The 17,780-nt window shown below is 74.1% G+C and overlaps 1 protein-coding gene and 1 long non-coding RNA gene across 2 annotated transcripts; both read right to left on the minus strand.

The window, feature by feature from the left end:
* Positions 1 to 3,141: 3,141 nt before the first annotated feature.
* ARHGEF15 (Rho guanine nucleotide exchange factor 15) lies at positions 3,142 to 16,252 on the minus strand (the record flags this gene model as incomplete). The annotated part of the gene is made up of 11 exons (XM_039499586.1): positions 3,142 to 3,323; positions 4,494 to 4,598; positions 5,733 to 5,818; positions 6,094 to 6,270; positions 7,171 to 7,323; positions 8,391 to 8,572; positions 8,655 to 8,729; positions 9,453 to 9,582; positions 10,631 to 10,783; positions 15,254 to 15,414; positions 16,142 to 16,252. Coding segments are annotated over 11 exons (1,515 nt in total), but the record flags the coding sequence as incomplete, so codon positions are not given.
* A 5-nt stretch (positions 16,253 to 16,257) lies between these two features.
* On the minus strand, positions 16,258 to 17,479 carry LOC120381828. The gene is made up of 3 exons (XR_005588160.1): positions 17,406 to 17,479; positions 16,788 to 16,836; positions 16,258 to 16,355 (listed from the first exon to the last, which is right to left on the minus strand). It is a non-coding gene; the product is annotated as an uncharacterized LOC120381828 (long non-coding RNA).
* Positions 17,480 to 17,780: the final 301 nt, after the last annotated feature.

Below are 17,780 nucleotides of genomic sequence, written 5' to 3' on the forward strand. Positions count from 1 at the left end.
TGTCTTTGTGGCATGGGGGGCGGGGACTCCTGGTTCTCCCCGGCTCTGGGAGGAGTGGGGCTGGTGGTTAGAGCAGGGGCTGGGAGCCAGGACTCCTGGGTTCTCTCCCAGCTCTGGGAGGAGTGGGGCTGGTGGGTTAGAGCAGGAGCTGGGAGCCAGGACTCCTGGGTTCTCTCCTGGCTCTGGGAGGAGTGGGGGCTGGTGGGTTAGAGCAGGGGCTGGGAGCCAGGACTCCTGGGTTCTCTCCTGGCTCTGGGAGGAGTGGGGCTGGTGGGTTGGAGCAGGGGCTGGGAGCCAGGACTCCTGGGTTCTATCCCAGCTCTGGGAGCGGAGTGGGGGCAGGTGGGTTGGGGTGGGGAGCCAGGACTCCTGGGTTCTATCACCAGCTCTGGGAGGAGTGGGGCTGGTGGGTTAGAGCAGGGGGCTGGGAGCCAGGACTCCTGGGTTCTCCCGGCCCGGGAGGAGTGGGGCTGGTGGGTTAGAGCAGGGGGCTGGGAGCCAGGACTCCTGGGTTCTCTCCTGGCTCTGGGAGGAGTGGGGGCTGGTGGGTTAGAGCAGGGGCTGGGAGCCAGGACTCCTGGGTTCTCTCCTGGCTCTGGGAGGAGTGGGGGCGGGTGGGTTAGAGCCGGGGGGCTGGGAGCCAGGACTCCTGGGTTCTCTCCCCGGCTCTGGGAGGAGTGGGGCTGGTGGGTTAGATCAGGGAGCTGGGAGCCAGGACTCCTGGGGTCTCTCCTGGCTCTGGGAGGAGTGGGGCTGGTGGGTTAGAGCAGGGGGCTGGGAGCCAGGACTCCTGGGTTCTCTCCTGGCTCTGGGAGGAGTGGGGGCTGGTGGGTTGGAGCAGGGGCTGGGAGCCAGGACTCCTGGGTTCTCTCCTGGCTCTGGGAGGAGTGGGGGCAGGTGGGTTAGAGCAGGGGCTGGGAGCCAGGACTCCTGGGTTCTCTCCTGGCTCTGGGAGGAGTGGGGCTGGTGGGTTGGAGCAGGGGGCTGGGAGCCAGGACTCCTGGGTTCTCCCGGCGCTGGGAGGAGTGGGGCTGGTGAGTTGGAGCAGGGGCTGGGAGCCAGGACTCCTGGGTTCTCTCCTGGCGAGGAGGGGAGGGGGCTGGTGGGTTGGAGCAGGGGTTGGGAGCCAGGACTCCTGGGTCCAGGCTCTGGGAGGAGTGGGGCTGGTGGGTTACAGCGGGGCGGGGCTGGGAGCCCGGACTCCTGGGTTCTCTCCTGGCTCTGGGAGGAGGAGGGGAGGGGGCTGGTGGGTTGGAGCAGGGGCTGGGAGCCAGGACTCCTGGGTCCAGGCTCTGGGAGGGGAGTGGGGGCTGGTGGGTTACAGCGGGGGCGGGGCTGGGAGCCAGGACTCCTGGGTTCTCTCCCCGGCTCCAGGAGGGGAGTGGGGGCTGGTGGGTTGGAGCAGGGGGGGCTGGGAGCCAGGACTCCTGGGTTCTCTCCCCGGCTCTGGGAGGGGAGTGGGGGCTGGTGGGTTGGAGCAGGGGGGGCTGGGAGCCAGGACTCCTGGGTTCTCTCCCCAGCTGGGGGGGGGGGTTCACCCCAGGGCTAATACCCAGCTCTCAGCCTGTGCAGCCAGTTGTGGAAAGTGCTGGGGCGCTGGGTGGCAGCCGCCCGCTGTGGGGCGTCCCCAGTGCCAGGACTGACCGGGGACCCCCCAGGCCGGGGGGCGTCAGGGGCACGTGGCAGCCAGCGCGTAAATCCCTTCACAGCAGCTGGGGGGGGTAATCTGTGACGCCGCCCCATGGGAGAACGCCCCCAACACGCCTCCCCCCTCGATTCTCCCCCATGTCAGTCACTGGGCCGGGTCTTCGTTTCTCTCTCTTTATAAAACCAGCCATGGCATGACCCCCCCCAGCCCTAATAAATTAATGGGGGGGGGCACCAGCCAGGCCAAGACACAGCAGCTGAACCCGCCAGGCCCCCCCCCAATCCCTGCTGGGAGCTGCCGGGCAGGACCTGGGGGGGCCAGGAGACGGACGGGGGCGTCACAGCTCCAGGGCCGTGCTTGGGGGGGTGCTGGTTTGAGGGGGGCAGTGTTTCCGCCTGGCCCCTGGGGGGGGGCCCAGCTGAGGTAGCTTGTCCCGGAGCAGCCCCCACCCAACACCGGAGCTGTCCCCCCCCCCCCCCGGGCGGTGCCTGCTGTGCCGGGGGCAGCTGGCTGGGGGGGGCCCTGCCCTGCACCCCCCCACTGGCTCAGGGGGGGTTTGGCTGGGGCTTGGCTGCCCCGACATAGCCCAAGGCAGCTGGGCCACCCCCGGCCTGGTGCCCGTCGCAGTATCCCGGGGGGGGGGCGGCTCAGGCCGTCTCCCGTGCCCGGCTCGGGTGGATCAGGGCGTGTCCCGTGCCTGGCGTGTTCCCGTGCCCGGCTCGGCGGCTCAGGCCGTGTCCCGTGCCCGGCTCGGGTGGATCAGGGCGTGTCCCGTGCCTGGCGTGTTCCCGTGCCCGGCTCGGCGGCTCAGGCGTGTCCCGTGCCCGGCTCGGTGGATCAGGGCGTGTCCCGTGCCCGGCTCGGCGGCTCAGGCCGTGTCCCGTGCCCGGCTCGGTGGATCAGGGCGTGTCCCGTGCCTGGCGTGTCCCGTGCCCGGCTCGGCGGCTCAGGCGTGTCCCGCGCCCGCTCAGGCAGAGCCGGCCCTGGCGGTGGCGAGGCGGCTGAGGCCGTGTCCCGTGCCCGGCTCGGCGGCTCAGGCTGTGTCCCGTGCCCGGCTCGGCGGCTCAGGCGTGTCCCGTGCCCGGCTCGGTGGATCAGGCCGTGTCCCGCGCCCGGCTCAGTGGATCAGGCCGTGTCTCGTGCCCGGTGGGTTCCCGCGCCCGCTCAGGCGGAGCCGGCCCTGGCGGTGGCGAGGCGGCTGAGGCCGTGTCCCGTGCCCGGCTCGGCGGATCAGGCCGTGTCCCGTGCCCGGCTCGGCGGATCAGGGCGTGTCCCGCGCCTGCTCAGGCGGAGCCGGCCCTGGCGGTGGCTAGGCGGCTGAGGCCGTGTCCCGTGCCCAGCTCGGTGGCCCGCTCAGGCGGAGCCGGCCCTGGCGGTGGCGAGGCGGCTGAGGCCGTGTCCCGTGCCCAGCTCGGTGGCCCGCTCAGGCGGAGCCGGCCCTGGCGGTGGCGAGGCGGCTGAGGCCGTGTCCCGTGCCCAGCTCGGTGGCCCGCTCAGGCGGAGCCGGCCCTGGCGGTGGCGAGGCGGCTGAGCTGCAGCTGCCGGGCGGCCTGGAGCAGCCGGTGCCTCTCGTGCAGGTTGCGCCGGCGGACGTGCTCGCTGGTGATCTCCCGCACGTGGGCGGCCGGGAACCAGCCCTTGCGCCCGTCGGCCAGTCGCAGGCCCTGGCACCAGCCTGCCGGGGGGAGCGGAGGGTGAGCGCGGCCGGCACGGGGGGGGGACCCAGGCCAGCGCCCGGGGCAGGGGCTGCACGGGGCCCAGGCCAGCGCCCGGGCAGGGGCTGCACGGGGAGACCCAGGCCAGCGCCCGGGCAGGGGCTGCACGGGGGGACCCAGGCCAGCACCCGGGGCAGGGGCTGCACGGGGCGGGGGACCCAGGCCAGCGCCCGGGCAGGGGCTGCACGGGGAGACCCAGGCCAGCGCCCGGGCAGGGGCTGCACGGGGGGGACCCAGGCCAGCGCCCGCGGCCGGGGCTGCACTGGGGGGGGACCCAGGCCAGCGCCCGGGGCAGGGGCTGCACGGTGGGGGGACCCAGGCCAGCGCCCGGGCAGGGGCTGCACCGGGGACCCAGGCCAGCGCCCGGGGCAGGGGCTGCACGGGGGCAAGGGCCCAGGCCAGCGCCCGGGCAGGGGCTGCACGGGGGGCGAGGCCCAGGCCAGCACCCGGGCAGGGGCTGCACGGGGAGACCCAGGCCAGCGCCCGGGCAGGGGCTGCACGGGGACCCAGGCCAGCGCCCGGGCAGGGGCTGCACGGGGGACCCAGGCCAGCGCCCGGGCAGGGGCTGCACGGGGACCCAGGCCAGCGCCCGGGCAGGGGCTGCACGGGGACCCAGGCCAGCGCCCGGGCAGGGGCTGCACGGGGAGACCCAGGCCAGCGCCCGGGGCAGGGGCTGCACGGGGACCCAGGCCAGCGCCCGGGCAGGGGCTGCACGGGGACCCAGGCCAGCGCCCGGGCAGGGGCTGCACGGGGTGGGGACCCAGGCCAGCGCCCGGGCAGGGGCTGCACCGGGGGACCCAGGCCAGCGCCCGGGCAGGGGCTGCACGGGGGCAAGGGCCCAGGCCAGCGCCCGGGCAGGGGCTGCACGGGGGGCGAGGCCCAGGCCAGCGCCCGGGCAGGGGCTGCACGGGGACCCAGGCCAGCGCCCGGGCAGGGGCTGCACGGGGGCGAGGCCCAGGGATTTGGGGCCCTGGGGCAGGGAGACTGGGGGGCCCCCCATGCGGGGGGAGGTCCAGGGGGGCAATGCAGGGAGCAGGTGCCTGGGTCTGATCCGACTCAGCCACCAGGGGGCAGCACTGGGGCTCCCTGCCTGGGTCCAGGGGGGCTGCACCCCATCCCGCCCCGCTCACCCTCGCTCGTCTTGCGCAGCACGTTCACCACGTCGGCCGGCTCCAGGCTCAGCTCGTCGGCCTGTCTGGCCACGTAGGGCTCCACGCAGTGCGCCTGGGGGCAGTCTGGGGGCGGGGGGGCAGTGAGAGCCCTGCCCCCCCCAGCCAGGAGAGAACCCAGGAGTCCTGGCTCCCAGCCCCCCTGCTCTGACCCCCCAGCCCCCGCTCCCCTCCCAGAGCCAGGGGGAGAACCCAGGAGTCCTGGCTCCCAGCCCCCTGCATTAACCACCAGCCCCCACTCCTCCCAGAGCCGGGAGAGAACCCAGGAGTCCTGGCTACCAGCCCCTGCTCCAACCCACCAGCCCCACTCCTCCCAGAGCCAGGAGAGAACCCAGGAGTCCTGGCTCCCAGCCCCTGCTCTGACCCACCAGCCCCACCCCTCCCAGAGCCGGGAGAACCCAGGAGTCCTGGCTCCCAGCCCCCTGCTCTGACCCACCAGCCCCCACACCCCACCCAGAGCCGGGGGGAGAACCCAGGAGTCCTGGCTCCCAGCCCCCACTGCTCTAACCCACCAGCCCCACTCCTCCCAGAACCGGGGAGAACCCAGGAGTCCTGGCTCCCAGCCCCTGCTCCAACCCACCAGCCCCACTCCTCCCAGAGCCGGGAGAGAACCCAGGAGTCCTGGCTCCCAGCCCCCTGCTCTGACCCACCAGCCCCACTCCTCCCAGAGCCAGGAGAGAACCCAGGAGTCCTGGCTCCCAGCCCCTGCTCCAACCCACCAGCCTCCACTCCTCCCAGAGCCGGGAGAGAACCCAGGAGTCCTGGCTCCCAGCCCCTGCTCTGACCCACCAGCCCCCACTCCCCTCCCAGAGCTGGGGAGAGAACCCAGGAGTCCTGGCTCCCAGCCCCCCCTGCTCAAACCACCACCCCCCACACCACACCCAGAGCCGGGGAGAGAACCCAGGAGGCCTGGCTCCCAGCCCCCCTGCTCGGACCACTACACCCCACACTCCTCGGAGAGCCCAGGAGAGAACCCAGGAATCCTGGCTCCCAGCCCCCACTGCCCTCCCACAGCCGGGGAGAACCCAGGAGTCCTGGCTCCCAGCCCCCCCTGCTCTAACCCCCAGCCTCCACTCCCCTCCCAGAGCCGGGGAGAGAACCCAGGAGTCCTGGCTCCCAGCCCCCCCTGCTCTAACCCCCCAGCCCCCACTCCCCTCCCAGAGCCGGGGGGACCCAGGCGTCCGGGCGGCGCATGCTCACCCCAGTCCTCGTAGACGGTCTCCTGGGGCTGGCTGGGGGGGGCGCCGGGCTGGGGAAAAGCCTCCATCCATCGGTGCATGTCCGACCTGCGGGGGGGGGCAGAGACTGTGGGGGGGGGGCCTCCATCGCCCCTCCCCCAGCCTCCCCCCCCTCCCCTCCCCAGGCAGCTGCAGGGCCCCTCAGGGACAGGGAGGGGGGGCCCTGCCCCCCCCGGGAGTGTCCCTCTGTCCTGCCCCCGTTTTCCCCCTCCCGGCCCCCTTGGCCTGCTCCCGATCCCTGTTCCCAGGCCCCCGGCCCCCTGGCCTCCTCCCCGATCCCTGTTCCCCGGGCCCCGGGACCCTCCCCGATCCCTGTTCCCCACCCCCGGCCCCGGGCCCCACTCACTGGCTGGGGCCCGGCAGAGGCGCCGCAGGCCTGGCCCCGGTGGTTCTCCAGCAGGGTGAGGTAAAAGGCCTGGCCCAGGCCGGGGCCGGGGCTGCCCCACCCCTGCACCGACACCAGCGACCGGTGCCCGTAGTCCAGCACCACGGCGCCCGCGCTGGGACACGGCGTCAGGCGGCTGGGCCCCAGCCCCCAATCCCGGCCCAGGGACCCCGACCCCGGAGCTCCTCTCCTGCCCCAGACCCCAGGAGCCCCAGACCCCAATCCCGGCCCAGGGACCCCGACCCCTGACCCCCGACCCCCGGAGCTCCTGTCCCTGCCCCAGACCCCGGGAGCCCCAGCCCCCAATATCCATCCCAGAGACCCCGATTCCTACCGACCCCCGGAGCTCCTGTCCCTGCCCCAGCCCCGGGAGCCCCAGCCCCCAATCCCGGCCCAGGGACCCCAAGTCCCCTGACCCCGGAGCTCCTCTCCCTGCCCCAGCCCCCCAGGGAGCCCCCAGCCCCCCAATATCCACCCCAGAGACCCCGATTCCCACCCCGCCCCCCCGGAGCTCCTGTCCCTGCCCCAGACCCCCGGGGAGCCCCCAGCCCCCAATATCCATCCCAGAGACCCTGATTCCCACCGACCCCTGAGCTCCTCCAGCCCCGGAGAGCCCCAGCCCCCAATCCCCGGCCCAGGGACCCTGATTCCCACTGACCCCCGGAGCTCCTGTCCCTGCCCCAGACCCCAGGAGCCCCCAGCCCCCAATATCCATCCCAGAGACCCTGATTCCCACCGACCCCGGAGCTCCTCCAGCCCCGGGGAGCCCCCAGCCCCCAATATCCATCCCAGAGACCCGATTCCCACCGACCCCGGAGCTCCTCCAGCCCCTGGGAGCCCCCAGCCCCAATCCCCGGCCCAGGGACCCCAAGTCCCCTGACCCCGGAGCTCCTCTCCTGCCCCAGCCCCCAGGAGCCCCCAGCCCCCAATATCCATCCCAGAGACCCTGATTCCCACCCCGCCCCCGGCGCTCCTGTCCCTGCCCCAGCCCCGGGGAGCCCCGGCCCCGCCCCACCTCTTGCGCTGGGTGATGAGCAGCAGGTCGCTGAAGAGGAAGAGGTGGATGGGAACCGTCCGGGGCCTGGTGCCGAACAGGGACCCCGGGGCAGCACCTCGGCCAGAGCCCCTGCTTCTCCAGCCGCCGGCGCTGCGAGACGATGGGCACCGCCTGGGGGCGGGGGTCAGAGACAGGGGGCGGGCCCCAGCACAGGGCGGGGGGCAGAGACATGGGGCAGGGCCCCAGCACAGGGCGGGGGGGGCAGAGACACGGGGGGCGGGGCCCCAGCACAGGGCGGGGGGGGAGTCAGCGATGTGTGGGGAGGGGCAGGACCCCAGCACGGGGGGGGGGTCAGCGATGTGTGGGGAGGGCAGGACCCCAGCACAGGGCCGGGGGCAGTGACGTGGGGAGGGGCAGGACCCCAGCACAGGGCCAGGGGTCAGAGACACGGGGCAGGACCCCAGCACAGGGCCGGGGTCAGAGACGGGGGGCGGGACCCCAGCACAGGGCGGGGGCAGAGACACGGGGGAGGGGCAGGGCCCCAGCACAGGGCCGGGGGTCCAGAGACGTGGCAGAACCCCAGCACAGGGCTGGGGGCAGCGATGTGGGGAGGGGCAGGACCAGCACGGGGCCGGGGGTCAGAGACACGGGGAGGGGCAGGACCCCAGCACAGGGCGGGGGTCAGCGATGTGGGAGGGGCACGACCCCAGCACAGGCCCGGGGGGGGCAGAGACACGGGGGGCAGGACCCCAGCACAGGGCCGGGGGGGTCAGAGACGCGGGGGCGGGACCCCAGCACAGGCCCGGGGGGGGCAGAGACACGGGGGGCAGGACCCCAGCACAGGGCCGGGGGGGTCAGAGACGCGGGGCAGAACCCCAGCACAGGGCTGGGGGCAGCGATGTGGGGAGGGCAGGACCCCAGCACGGGGCCGGGGGTCAGAGACACGGGGAGGGGCAGGACCCCAGCACAGGGCGGGGGTCAGCGATGTGGGGAGGGGCACGACCCCAGCACAGGGCCGGGGCGGGGCCGCGATGAGGGGGGCGGGGCCGGACCCCAGCACAGGGCTGGGGGGGGTCAGAGACGTGGGGGGGGTCGGCACGACCCCAGCACAGGGCCTGTGCAGCACCAGACCCATGGGGGGCAGGACCCCCTGGACACGGGGGCTCCCACCCCCCTTCGGGAATGGGGGCGAGTGCGGGACGCCCGCTCCATGCCCAGCCGGGAGGGGCACGAGGTGCCAGGGCCATGCCAGGCCCCCAGACTCCCCCCGGCAGAGCCACGGGGGGCAGGGGTTGGGGGGCAGGAGGCCCGACGGGCGGGGGGGCACCTTGAGCCGGTCGAAGTCGATGCGCCCGGCGATCTCGATCAGCTCCTCCGTCTCCCGCATGCGCCCCACCTCCGAGTTACACTCCTCGATGATCTGGGGGGCAGAGGGGGGCGAGTGATGGGGGGCAGCGCCCACAGCCCCCCCCCACCCCCGCAGCCACCGCCCCCCGACTCACCTGGGAGACACAGGCCAGGGCGTCCAGCGCGTTTCGCTCCCGCTCCGAGCCCTCCTCCGCCCGGCGCAGGATGTTCTGGGGCACAGGGGGGGGGCCGGTGAGATGGGGAGAGAACCCAGGAGTCCTGGCCCCCAGCCCCCCCTGCTCCAACCCACCAGCCCCCACTCCCCTCCCAGAGCTGGGGAGAGAACCCAGGAGTCCTGGCTCACAGCCCCCTGCTCCAACCCACCAGCCCCTCCTCCCAGAGCTGGGGAGAGAACCCAGGAGTCCTGGCTCCCAGCCCCCCTGCTCTGACCAACCAGCCCCCCCTCCCCTCCCAGAGCCGGCGGGAGAACCCAGGAGTCCTGGCTCCCAGCTCCCCCTGCTCTAACCACCAGCCCCCACTCCCCTCCCAGAGCCGGGGAGAGAACCCAGGCGTCCTGGCACCCAGCCCCTGCTCTAACCACCAGCCCCTCTCCTCCCAGAGCCGGGGGGAGAACCCAGGACTCCTGGCTCCCAGCCCCCTGCTCTAACCACCAGCCCCCACTCCTCCCAGAGCCGGGGAGAGAACCCAGGAGTCCTGGCTCCCAGCCCCCCTGCTCTAACCACCAGCCCCCAGCCCCCTCCCAGAGCCGAGGAGAGAACCCAGGCGTCCTGGCTCCCAGCCCCCCCTGCTCTCACCACCAGCCCCCACTCCCCTCCCAGAGCCGGCGGGAGAACCCAGGAGTCCTGGCTCCCGGCCCCCCTCCCCTCCCAGCGCGGGGGGCAGACCCCAGGCGTCCCGGCCCCCGCCCGGCTCCCCGGACGCCGGGGTCCCACCTGCAGCAGCATCCTGAGGCGGGTGATGCGCTGGAAGGGCAGCAGCAGGAAGGACAGGAGGGGCAGGCGCTGGCACACGGGATGCGCCTGCAGCCGGCTCAGCACCGCCGCAAAGGGGCCGTTTCGCTCCCTGCGCGGGGGAGAGGGGGTGAGACGGGGCCTGAGCCCCCCAAACCCCACCCGGGGCCTCGCCCTGCCCCCCAGCCCCCCACCCCCTCTCCCTCCAGCCCCTGTGGCCACCAGCCCCCCATCCCCCATCCCCCATGGCCCCCCACCCCCTCTCCCTCCAGCCCCTGTGGCCACCAGCCCCCATCCCCATCCCCATGGCCCCCACCCCTCTCCCGTGGCCCCCATAACCCACCAGCCGCTGTGGCCACTCAGCCCCCATCCTCCCATCCCCATGGCCCCCACCCTCTCCCGTGCCCCCAGAACCCTCCAGCCCCTGTGGCCACCAGCCCCATCCTCCCATGCCCCATGGCCCCCACCCCTCTCCCGTGCCCCAGAACCCTCCAGCCCCTGTGGCCACCAGCCCCTCATCCTCCCATCCCCATGGCCCCCACCCCTCTCCCCATGGGCCCCCATTACCCTCCAGCCCCTGTGGCCACCAGCCCCTCATCCTCCCATCCCCATGGCCCCCACCCCTCTCCCATGGGCCCCCATTACCCTCCAGCCCCTGTGGCCACCAGCCCCCATCCTCCCATGCCCCTCACCCCTCTCCCATGGCCCCCATAACCCACCAGCCGCTGTGGCCACCAGCCCCCATCCTCCCATCCCCATGCCCCACCCCTCTCCCATGGCCCCCATAACCCACCAGCCGCTGTGGCCACCAGCCCCCATGGCCCCGCCCCTGTGGTCCATGGCCCCGCCCCATCCTAATAGCCCCGCCCCTGTGGCCCATAGCCCCCATGGCCCCGCCCCTCGGCCCTAGCCCCGCGCCCCAAGCCCCGCCCCTCGGCTCCCAACCCCGCCCCGCGGCCCCAAGCCCCGCCGCATGGCCCCAAGCCCCGCCCCTCGGCCCCTAGCCCCGCCCCTGCAGCCCCAAGTCCCGCCCATCGGCCCCTAGCTCCGCCCCGCGGCCTAGCCCCGCCCCTGCAGCCCCAAGCCCCGCCCCGCGGCTCCTAGCCCTGCTCCCCGCAGCCTAGCCCTGCCCCCGCAGCCCCTAGCCCCGCCCCGCGCACATGAGGGCGCTGTACTCCCGCTCCTGGTAGGGCTGGTTGCGCACGTAATCCACGTAGGCGGGGAAGTCGCGCCGCGCGTGGGCGGCCACCACGTCGCTCAGGTCGCGGATCTGCAGGTTCTCGGCCACGCGCCGCTCCAGCGCCTCCAGGAACCTGCCGCGGCACCCGGGGCGCCAGGGCGGGGGCTCGGTGTGGGGCAGGCCGGGGCGCCAGGGCGGGGGCTCGGTGTGGGCAGGCCGGGGCGTCAGGGCGGGGGCTCTGTGGGGCAGGCCGGGGCGTCAGGGCCGGGGCCTGGTGGGGCAGGCCGGGGCGTCAGGGCGGGGCTCGGTGTGGGGCAGGCCGGGGCGTGGAGCCGGGGGCGCTGGGCGGCCGTGGATGGACTATGAGGGGTCTGGGGGACATGCTGGGGTGCACAGGGGACCAGGGGACATGCCGTGGGCAGGCCGGGGTACACGGAAGCACATGCTGGGGATGTGCCGTGGGCACGCTGGGGTCTGGGAAACATGCTGGGAGGCCCAGGATGGATATGCCAGGGGACCGGGCGAAACCGGGCTACGCGGGACATGCCGGGCACATGGGGGCAGGCTGGGCCAGGGGAAGGCCGTGGGCACCCGGAGGCATACGGGGGAAGGTTGGGGTCATGCTGGCAGCACACGGGGACATGCAAGGGGCACAGGGGCACAGGGGATACAGGGGCACGGGGGCAATGGGGGCACGGAGGGGGCACAGGGGCTGACCTGGTGCTGATCTCCGGACCTGCAGGATGCTGGAGAACAGGGCCTGGCGCCGCGGGCACACGGGGCACAGGGGCACAGGGGGCACAGGGGTACGGGGGCACAGGGGGCACGGGGCTGACCTGGCGCTGATCTCCCGGACCCGCAGGATGCTGGAGAACAGGGCCTGGCGCCGCGGGCACAGGGGGCACAGGGGATACAGGGGCACGGGGGTACGGGGGCACGGGGGCACGGGGCTGACCTGGCGCTGATCTCCCGGACCCGCAGGATGCTGGAGAACAGGGCCTGGCGCTCGCGGGGCACAGGGGGGTACGGGGGGCACAGGGGGGCACGGGGGGGCTGACCTGGCGCTGATCTCCCGGACCAGCAGGATGCGGGAGAACCGGGCCTGGCGCCAGGGGGCACAGGGGGCATGGGGGCACAGGGGGCACGGGGCTGACCTGGCGCTGATCTCCCGGACCCGCAGGATGCTGGAGAACAGGGCCTGGCGCTCGTGGGGCGCAGGGGGCACGGGGGCACAGGGGGCACGGGGTATGGGGGGCACAGGGGGGGCTGACCTGGCGCTGATCTCCCGGACCCGCAGGATGCTGGAGAACAGGGCCTGGCGCCATGGGCACAGGGGCACGGGGGCACAGGGGTACGTGGGGCACAGGGGTACGGGGGTACAGGGGCTGACCTGGCGCTGATCTCCCAGACCCGCAGGATGCTGGAGAACAGGGCCTGGCGCCAAGGCACAGGGGGTTCAGGGGCACGGGGGCATAGGGGGCACAGGGGCAATGGGGGCACAGGGAGGGTATGGGGGCTGACCTGGCGCTGATCTCCCGGACCCGCAGGATGCTGGAGAACAGGGCCTGGCGCTCGCGGGGCGAGGGGACACAGGGGATACAGGGGGCACAGGGGTCTCAGGGGCACAGGGGCACAGGGGGCTGACCTGGTGCTGATCTCCCGGACCTGCAGGATGCTGGAGAACAGGGCCTGGCGCTGGGCACGGGGGCACAGGGGGCACGGGGGCACAGGGGGCACAGGGGTAATGGGGGCACAGGGGGCACGGGGCTGACCTGGCGCTGATCTCCCGGACCCGCAGGATGCTGGAGAACAGGGCCTGGCGCTCGCAGGGCACAGGGGGGCACAGGGGGATACAGGGGCACGGGGCAGGGGGCACGGGGGCACGGGGCTGACCTGGCGCTGATCTCCCGGACCCGCAGGATGCTGGAGAACAGGGCCTGGCGCCGCGGGGCGCAGGGGCACAGGGGTCAGGGGGCACAGGGGCACGGGGAGCTGACCTGGCGCTGATCTCCCGGACCTGCAGGATGCTGGAGAACAGGGCCTGGCGCCAGTGGGGCACAGGGGCACGGGGGCACAGGGGCACGGGGCTGACCTGGCGCTGATCTCCCGGACCCGCAGGATGCTGGAGAACAGGGCCTGGCGCCGTGGGGCAGGGGGCACGGGGGCACAGGGGGCACGGGGGTATGGGGGGCACAGGGGGCACGGGGCTGACCTGGCGCTGATCTCCGGACCGCAGGATGCTGGAGAACAGGGCCTGGCGCCGGGCACAGGGGCACGGGGGCACAGGGGTACGTGGGGGCACAGGGGGCAATGGGGGGTACAGGGGCTGACCTGGCGCTGATCTCCCAGACCCGCAGGATGCTGGAGAACAGGGCCTGGCGCTCAGGGGCACAGGGGGTTCAGGGGCACGGGGGCATAGGGGCACAGGGGCACGGGGGGCACAGGGAGGGTATGGGGCTGACCTGGCGCTGATCTCCCGGACCCGCAGGATGCTGGAGAACAGGGCCTGGCGCCGTGGGGCGAGGGGACACAGGGGATACAGGGGGCACGGGGGCACAGGGGGTCTCAGGGGCACAGGGGCACAGGGGCTGACCTGGTGCTGATCTCCCGGACCTGCAGGATGCTGGAGAACAGGGCCTGGCGCCGCGGGCACACGGGGACACAGGGGGCACGGGGCACAGGGGGCACAGGGGTACGGGGGCACAGGGGGCACGGGGCTGACCTGGCGCTGATCTCCCGGACCCGCAGGATGCTGGAGAACAGGGCCTGGCGCCAAGGCACAGGGGCACAGGGGATACAGGGGGCACGGGGGTACGGGGGCACGGGGCACGGGGCTGACCTGGCGCTGATCTCCGGACCCGCAGGATGCTGGAGAACAGGGCCTGCCGCGCAGGGGGCACAGGGGGGCAATGGGGGCACAGGGGGCACAGGGGCTGACCTGGCGCTGATCTCCGGACCCGCAGGATGCTGGAGAACAGGCCCTGGCGCCGGCGCAGGGGGCACAGGGGCACAGGGGGTACAGGGGGCACAGGGGCTGACCTGGCGCTGATCTCCGGACCCGCAGGATGCTGGAGAACAGGGCCTGGCGCCGCGGGCACAGGGGGCAATGGGGGCACAGGGGGTTCAGGGGGCACAGGGGGCACAGGGGGCTGACCTGGCGCTGATCTCCGGACCCGCAGGATGCTGGAGAACAGGGCCTGGCGCCGCGGGCACAGGGGCAGGGGGCACAGGGGGTATGGGGGGCACAGGGGGCACAGGGGCTGACCTGGCGCTGATCTCCGGACCCGCAGGATGCTGGAGAACAGGGCCTGGCGCCGGGCACAGGAGGGTACGGGGGCACAGGGGGCACAGGGGGCACAGGGGCTGACCTGGCGCTGATCTCCCGGACCCGCAGGATGCTGGAGAACAGGGCCTGGCGCCGGGGCACAGGGGTTCAGGGGCACGGGGGCGAGGGGTACAGGGGTACAGGGGCGAGGGGGCACAGGGGCTGACCTGGCGCTGATCTCCCGGATCCGCAGGACGCTGGAGAACAGGGCCTGGCGCCGGGGGCACAGGGGCGAGGGGGCACAGGGGTTCAGGGGCACAGGGGGCACAGGGGCTGACCTGGCGCTGATCTCTAGGACCCACAGGATGCTGGAGAACAGGGCCTGCACTCATGGGCACAGGGGGCACGGGGCACAGGGGGCACGGGGGCGAGGGGCACAGGGGTCTCAGGGGGCACAGGGGCACAGGGGCTGACCTGGCGCTGATCTCCCGGACCCGCAGGATGCTGGAGAACAGGGCCTGGCGCCGCGTACAGCACGGGGGCACAGGGGCACGGGGGGCAGGGGGGGCACAGGGGGCACGGGGCTGACCTGGCGCTGATCTCCCGGACCCGCAGGATGCTGGAGAACAGGGCCTGGCGCTCGCGGCGCAGGGGCGAGGGGCGCAGGGGCACAGGGGGTTCAGGGGCACAGGGGGCACAGGGGCTGACCTGGCGCTGATCTCCCAGACCCGCAGGACGCTGGAGAACAGGGCCTGGTGCTCGCGGGCACAGGGGTACAGGGGGCGAGGGGATACAGGGGGCACAGGGGCTGACCTGGCGCTGATCTCCCGGACCGCAGGATGCTGGAGAACAGGGCCTGGCGCCGCGGGCACAGGGGCACGGGGGGCACAGGGGGGCACAGGGGTACAGGGGCATGGGGCTGACCTGGCGCTGATCTCCGGACCCGCAGGATGCTGGAGAACAGGGCCTGGCGCCGCGCGCAGGGGGCACGGGGGCTCAGGGGGCACGGGGGCACAGGGGCTGACCTGGCGCTGATCTCCGGACCCGCAGGACGCTGGAGAACAGGGCCTGGCGCCGCGGGCACAGGGGTACAGGGGCAGGGGATACAGGGGGCACAGGGGCTGACCTGGCGCTGATCTCCGGACCCGCAGGATGCTGGAGAACAGGGCCTGGCGCCGCGCAGGGGGCACAGGGGCACGGGGGGCACGGGGGCACAGGGGGCACGGGGGCTGACCTGGCGCTGATCTCCCGGACCCGCAGGATGCTGGAGAACAGGGCCTGGCGCTCGCGGGGCACAGGGGGGCACGGGGGGCGCAGGGGGGGCACGGGGGGGCTGACCTGGCGCTGATCTCCCGGACCCGCAGGATGCTGGAGAACAGGGCCTGGCGCTCGCGGGGCAGCAGCGTCTGGCCCAGCTCCCGCGACTCCACGAAGTGCTCGGCCAGCAGGCGCAGCGAGCGCTGGTACGAGGCCTCCGACGTCAGCACCTCGAACAGGCTCTGCCGGGACACGGGGGTCAGGCCCCAGCCCCGGCCCCTCCGCTCCCACGCAGCCCGGCCCGGGGCAGGAGGAAGTGGGGGCAGAGCGCTGGGGGCAGGGGAATCGGGGACACGGCACTGGGGGCAGGGGAACTGGGGGCACAATGCTGGGGGCAGGGGAATCGGGGGCAGGGAATTGGGGGCAGGAGGAAGGGGGGGCAGGGAACCAGGGGCAGGGGAACCAGGGGCACAGCACTGGGGGCAGGGGAACCGGGGGGCACAGCACTGGGGGCAGGGGAACCAGGGGGCAGGGGATCCAGGGGCAGGGGAACCGGGGCACAGCACTGGGGGCAGGGGAACCGGGGGCACAATGCTGGGGGCAGGGGAACCAGGGGCACAGCACTGGGGGCAGGGGAACCAGGGGCAGGGGATCCAGGGGCAGGGGAACCGGGGGCACAGCACTGGGGGCAGGGGAACCGGGGGCACAATGCTGGGGGCAGGGGAACCAGGGGCACAGCACTGGGGGCAGGGGAACCGGGGGCACAATGCTGGGGGCAGGGGAACCAGGGGACACAGCACTGGGGGCAGGGGAACCAGGGGGCAGGGGAACCGGGGGGCACAGCACTGGGGGGGGCAGGGGAACCGGGGGGCACAGCACCGGGGGGCAGGGGAACCGGGGGGCAGGGGAATCAGGGGGCACAGCACCGGGGGGCAGGGGAACCGGGGGGCTCGGCGGGGCCCCACCCACCTCCTGCATCTTGCGCTCCTGGGGGCTGATGCGCCGGAGCAGGCCGCTGGCCCGCACGGCCGGCAGGTCCTGCCAGAGGGAGCTGCGGGGGCCGGGCGCCGGGGGCCGGGGGCGCTGGTCCCGTCCCAGCTGCCGAGGCTGGGGGTGCGGGGCAGCGTCTGGCGGTGCAGCTCCTTGCGGATCACGGCCTGGCGGTACGTCTGGTACAGGGGCTCTGGGGGGAGACGGGGTCAGGGGCTGCCCCGCTTGCGCCCCAGGCCCCTACGCCCCTGCCCCCACCTCCCACCCTGGGGCCCCAATCCCTGCCCCGCCCCAGGGCCCTCCCTGCCCTGATCCCCGCCGGGCCTCCATCCCCACCCCGCAGCCCTCCCAGCACCTCCCCAGGCCCCTACGCCCCTGCCCCCACCTCCCCACCCTGGGGCCCCAATCCCCTGCCCCGGCCCCAAGGCCCTCCCTGCCCCGATCCCCGGCAGGGCCTCTCCATCCCCACCCCGCAGCCCTCCTCGGCGCCCCAGGCCCCTACGCCCCTGCCCCACCTCCCCACCCTGGGGCCCCAATCCTCCCTGGCCCCGATCCCCACGGCAGGGCCTCCATCCCCACCCCGCAGCCCTCCTTCCTCCCGGCGCCCCCAGGCATGACCCCCTACCGTCCTGCAGTGTCAGCCCCAGCCGGGGCCCTTCGGGGACGGGCAGCACCTGTGAGGGGAGGGGGAGCGAGGTCAGAGCGGCTGGACAGATGGGGGGGCTGCGGGGGGGCAGGGGGCAGACGGATGGAGAGGCAGTGGGGGGGAGCAGACAGTCACTTGGGGGGCTGGGGGGACAGAGAGAGAGACAGGGGGCTGGGGGGACAGATGGGGGTTGGGGGGACGGATAGATGGACAGACAGAGGGGGGGCTGGGGGAACGGACAGAGGGGCTGGGGGACAGACGGGGTTGGGGATGGACAGAGAGACAGGGGACTGGCGGGACAGACGGACAGACAGGGGCTGGGGGGACAGATGGGGGCTGGGGGAACGGACAGACAGACACATGAGGGACTGGGGGGACAGATGGGCAGACGGGGGGGCTGGGAGGACGGACAGAGGGGCTGGGGGGACAGACGCGGGTTGGGGGGGATGGACAGAGAGACAGGGACTGGCGGGACAGACGGACAGACAGGGGCTGGGGCTGGGGGACAGATGGGGTTGGCGGGACGGACAGATGGGCAGACGGGGGCTGGGAGGACGGACAGAGGGGCTGGGGGACGGACGGGGCTGGGGGACGGACCTGTCCTTCGGCGGCTCGGGCTCCGGACTGTGGCCATCAGAGTCTCCTGGGGATACAGAACGTGGTGTCGGGGGTTGGGGGCTTGACCCCACTGAGACCCCAGCCGCCTCCCACCCCACCCCTGGGACCCTGAGCCCTCCCCAGCCGGCCCCACCTGGGGCACCCCGATCCCAGCACCCCCCTCTCCAGTCTGCACCCCCCTCCCACCGGGTGCCCGCGACCCCCCCCCAGGCCTGGCAGGGTCCCCGCACCTGGCAGGTCCGTCCCCGCGCGCTCCTTCTGCAGGGGAGGCGGCCGGGACGAGGGGGCGGGGTGGGGATCCTGGGTGGGGGCAGGGAGGGGCTGGGTGGGGCGGCGGGAGGGGCAGGTCTTGGC

This window comes from Mauremys reevesii, linkage group 14 (genome assembly GCF_016161935.1).
Source record: "Mauremys reevesii isolate NIE-2019 linkage group 14, ASM1616193v1, whole genome shotgun sequence".
Lineage (NCBI taxonomy): Eukaryota > Metazoa > Chordata > Testudines > Geoemydidae > Mauremys > Mauremys reevesii.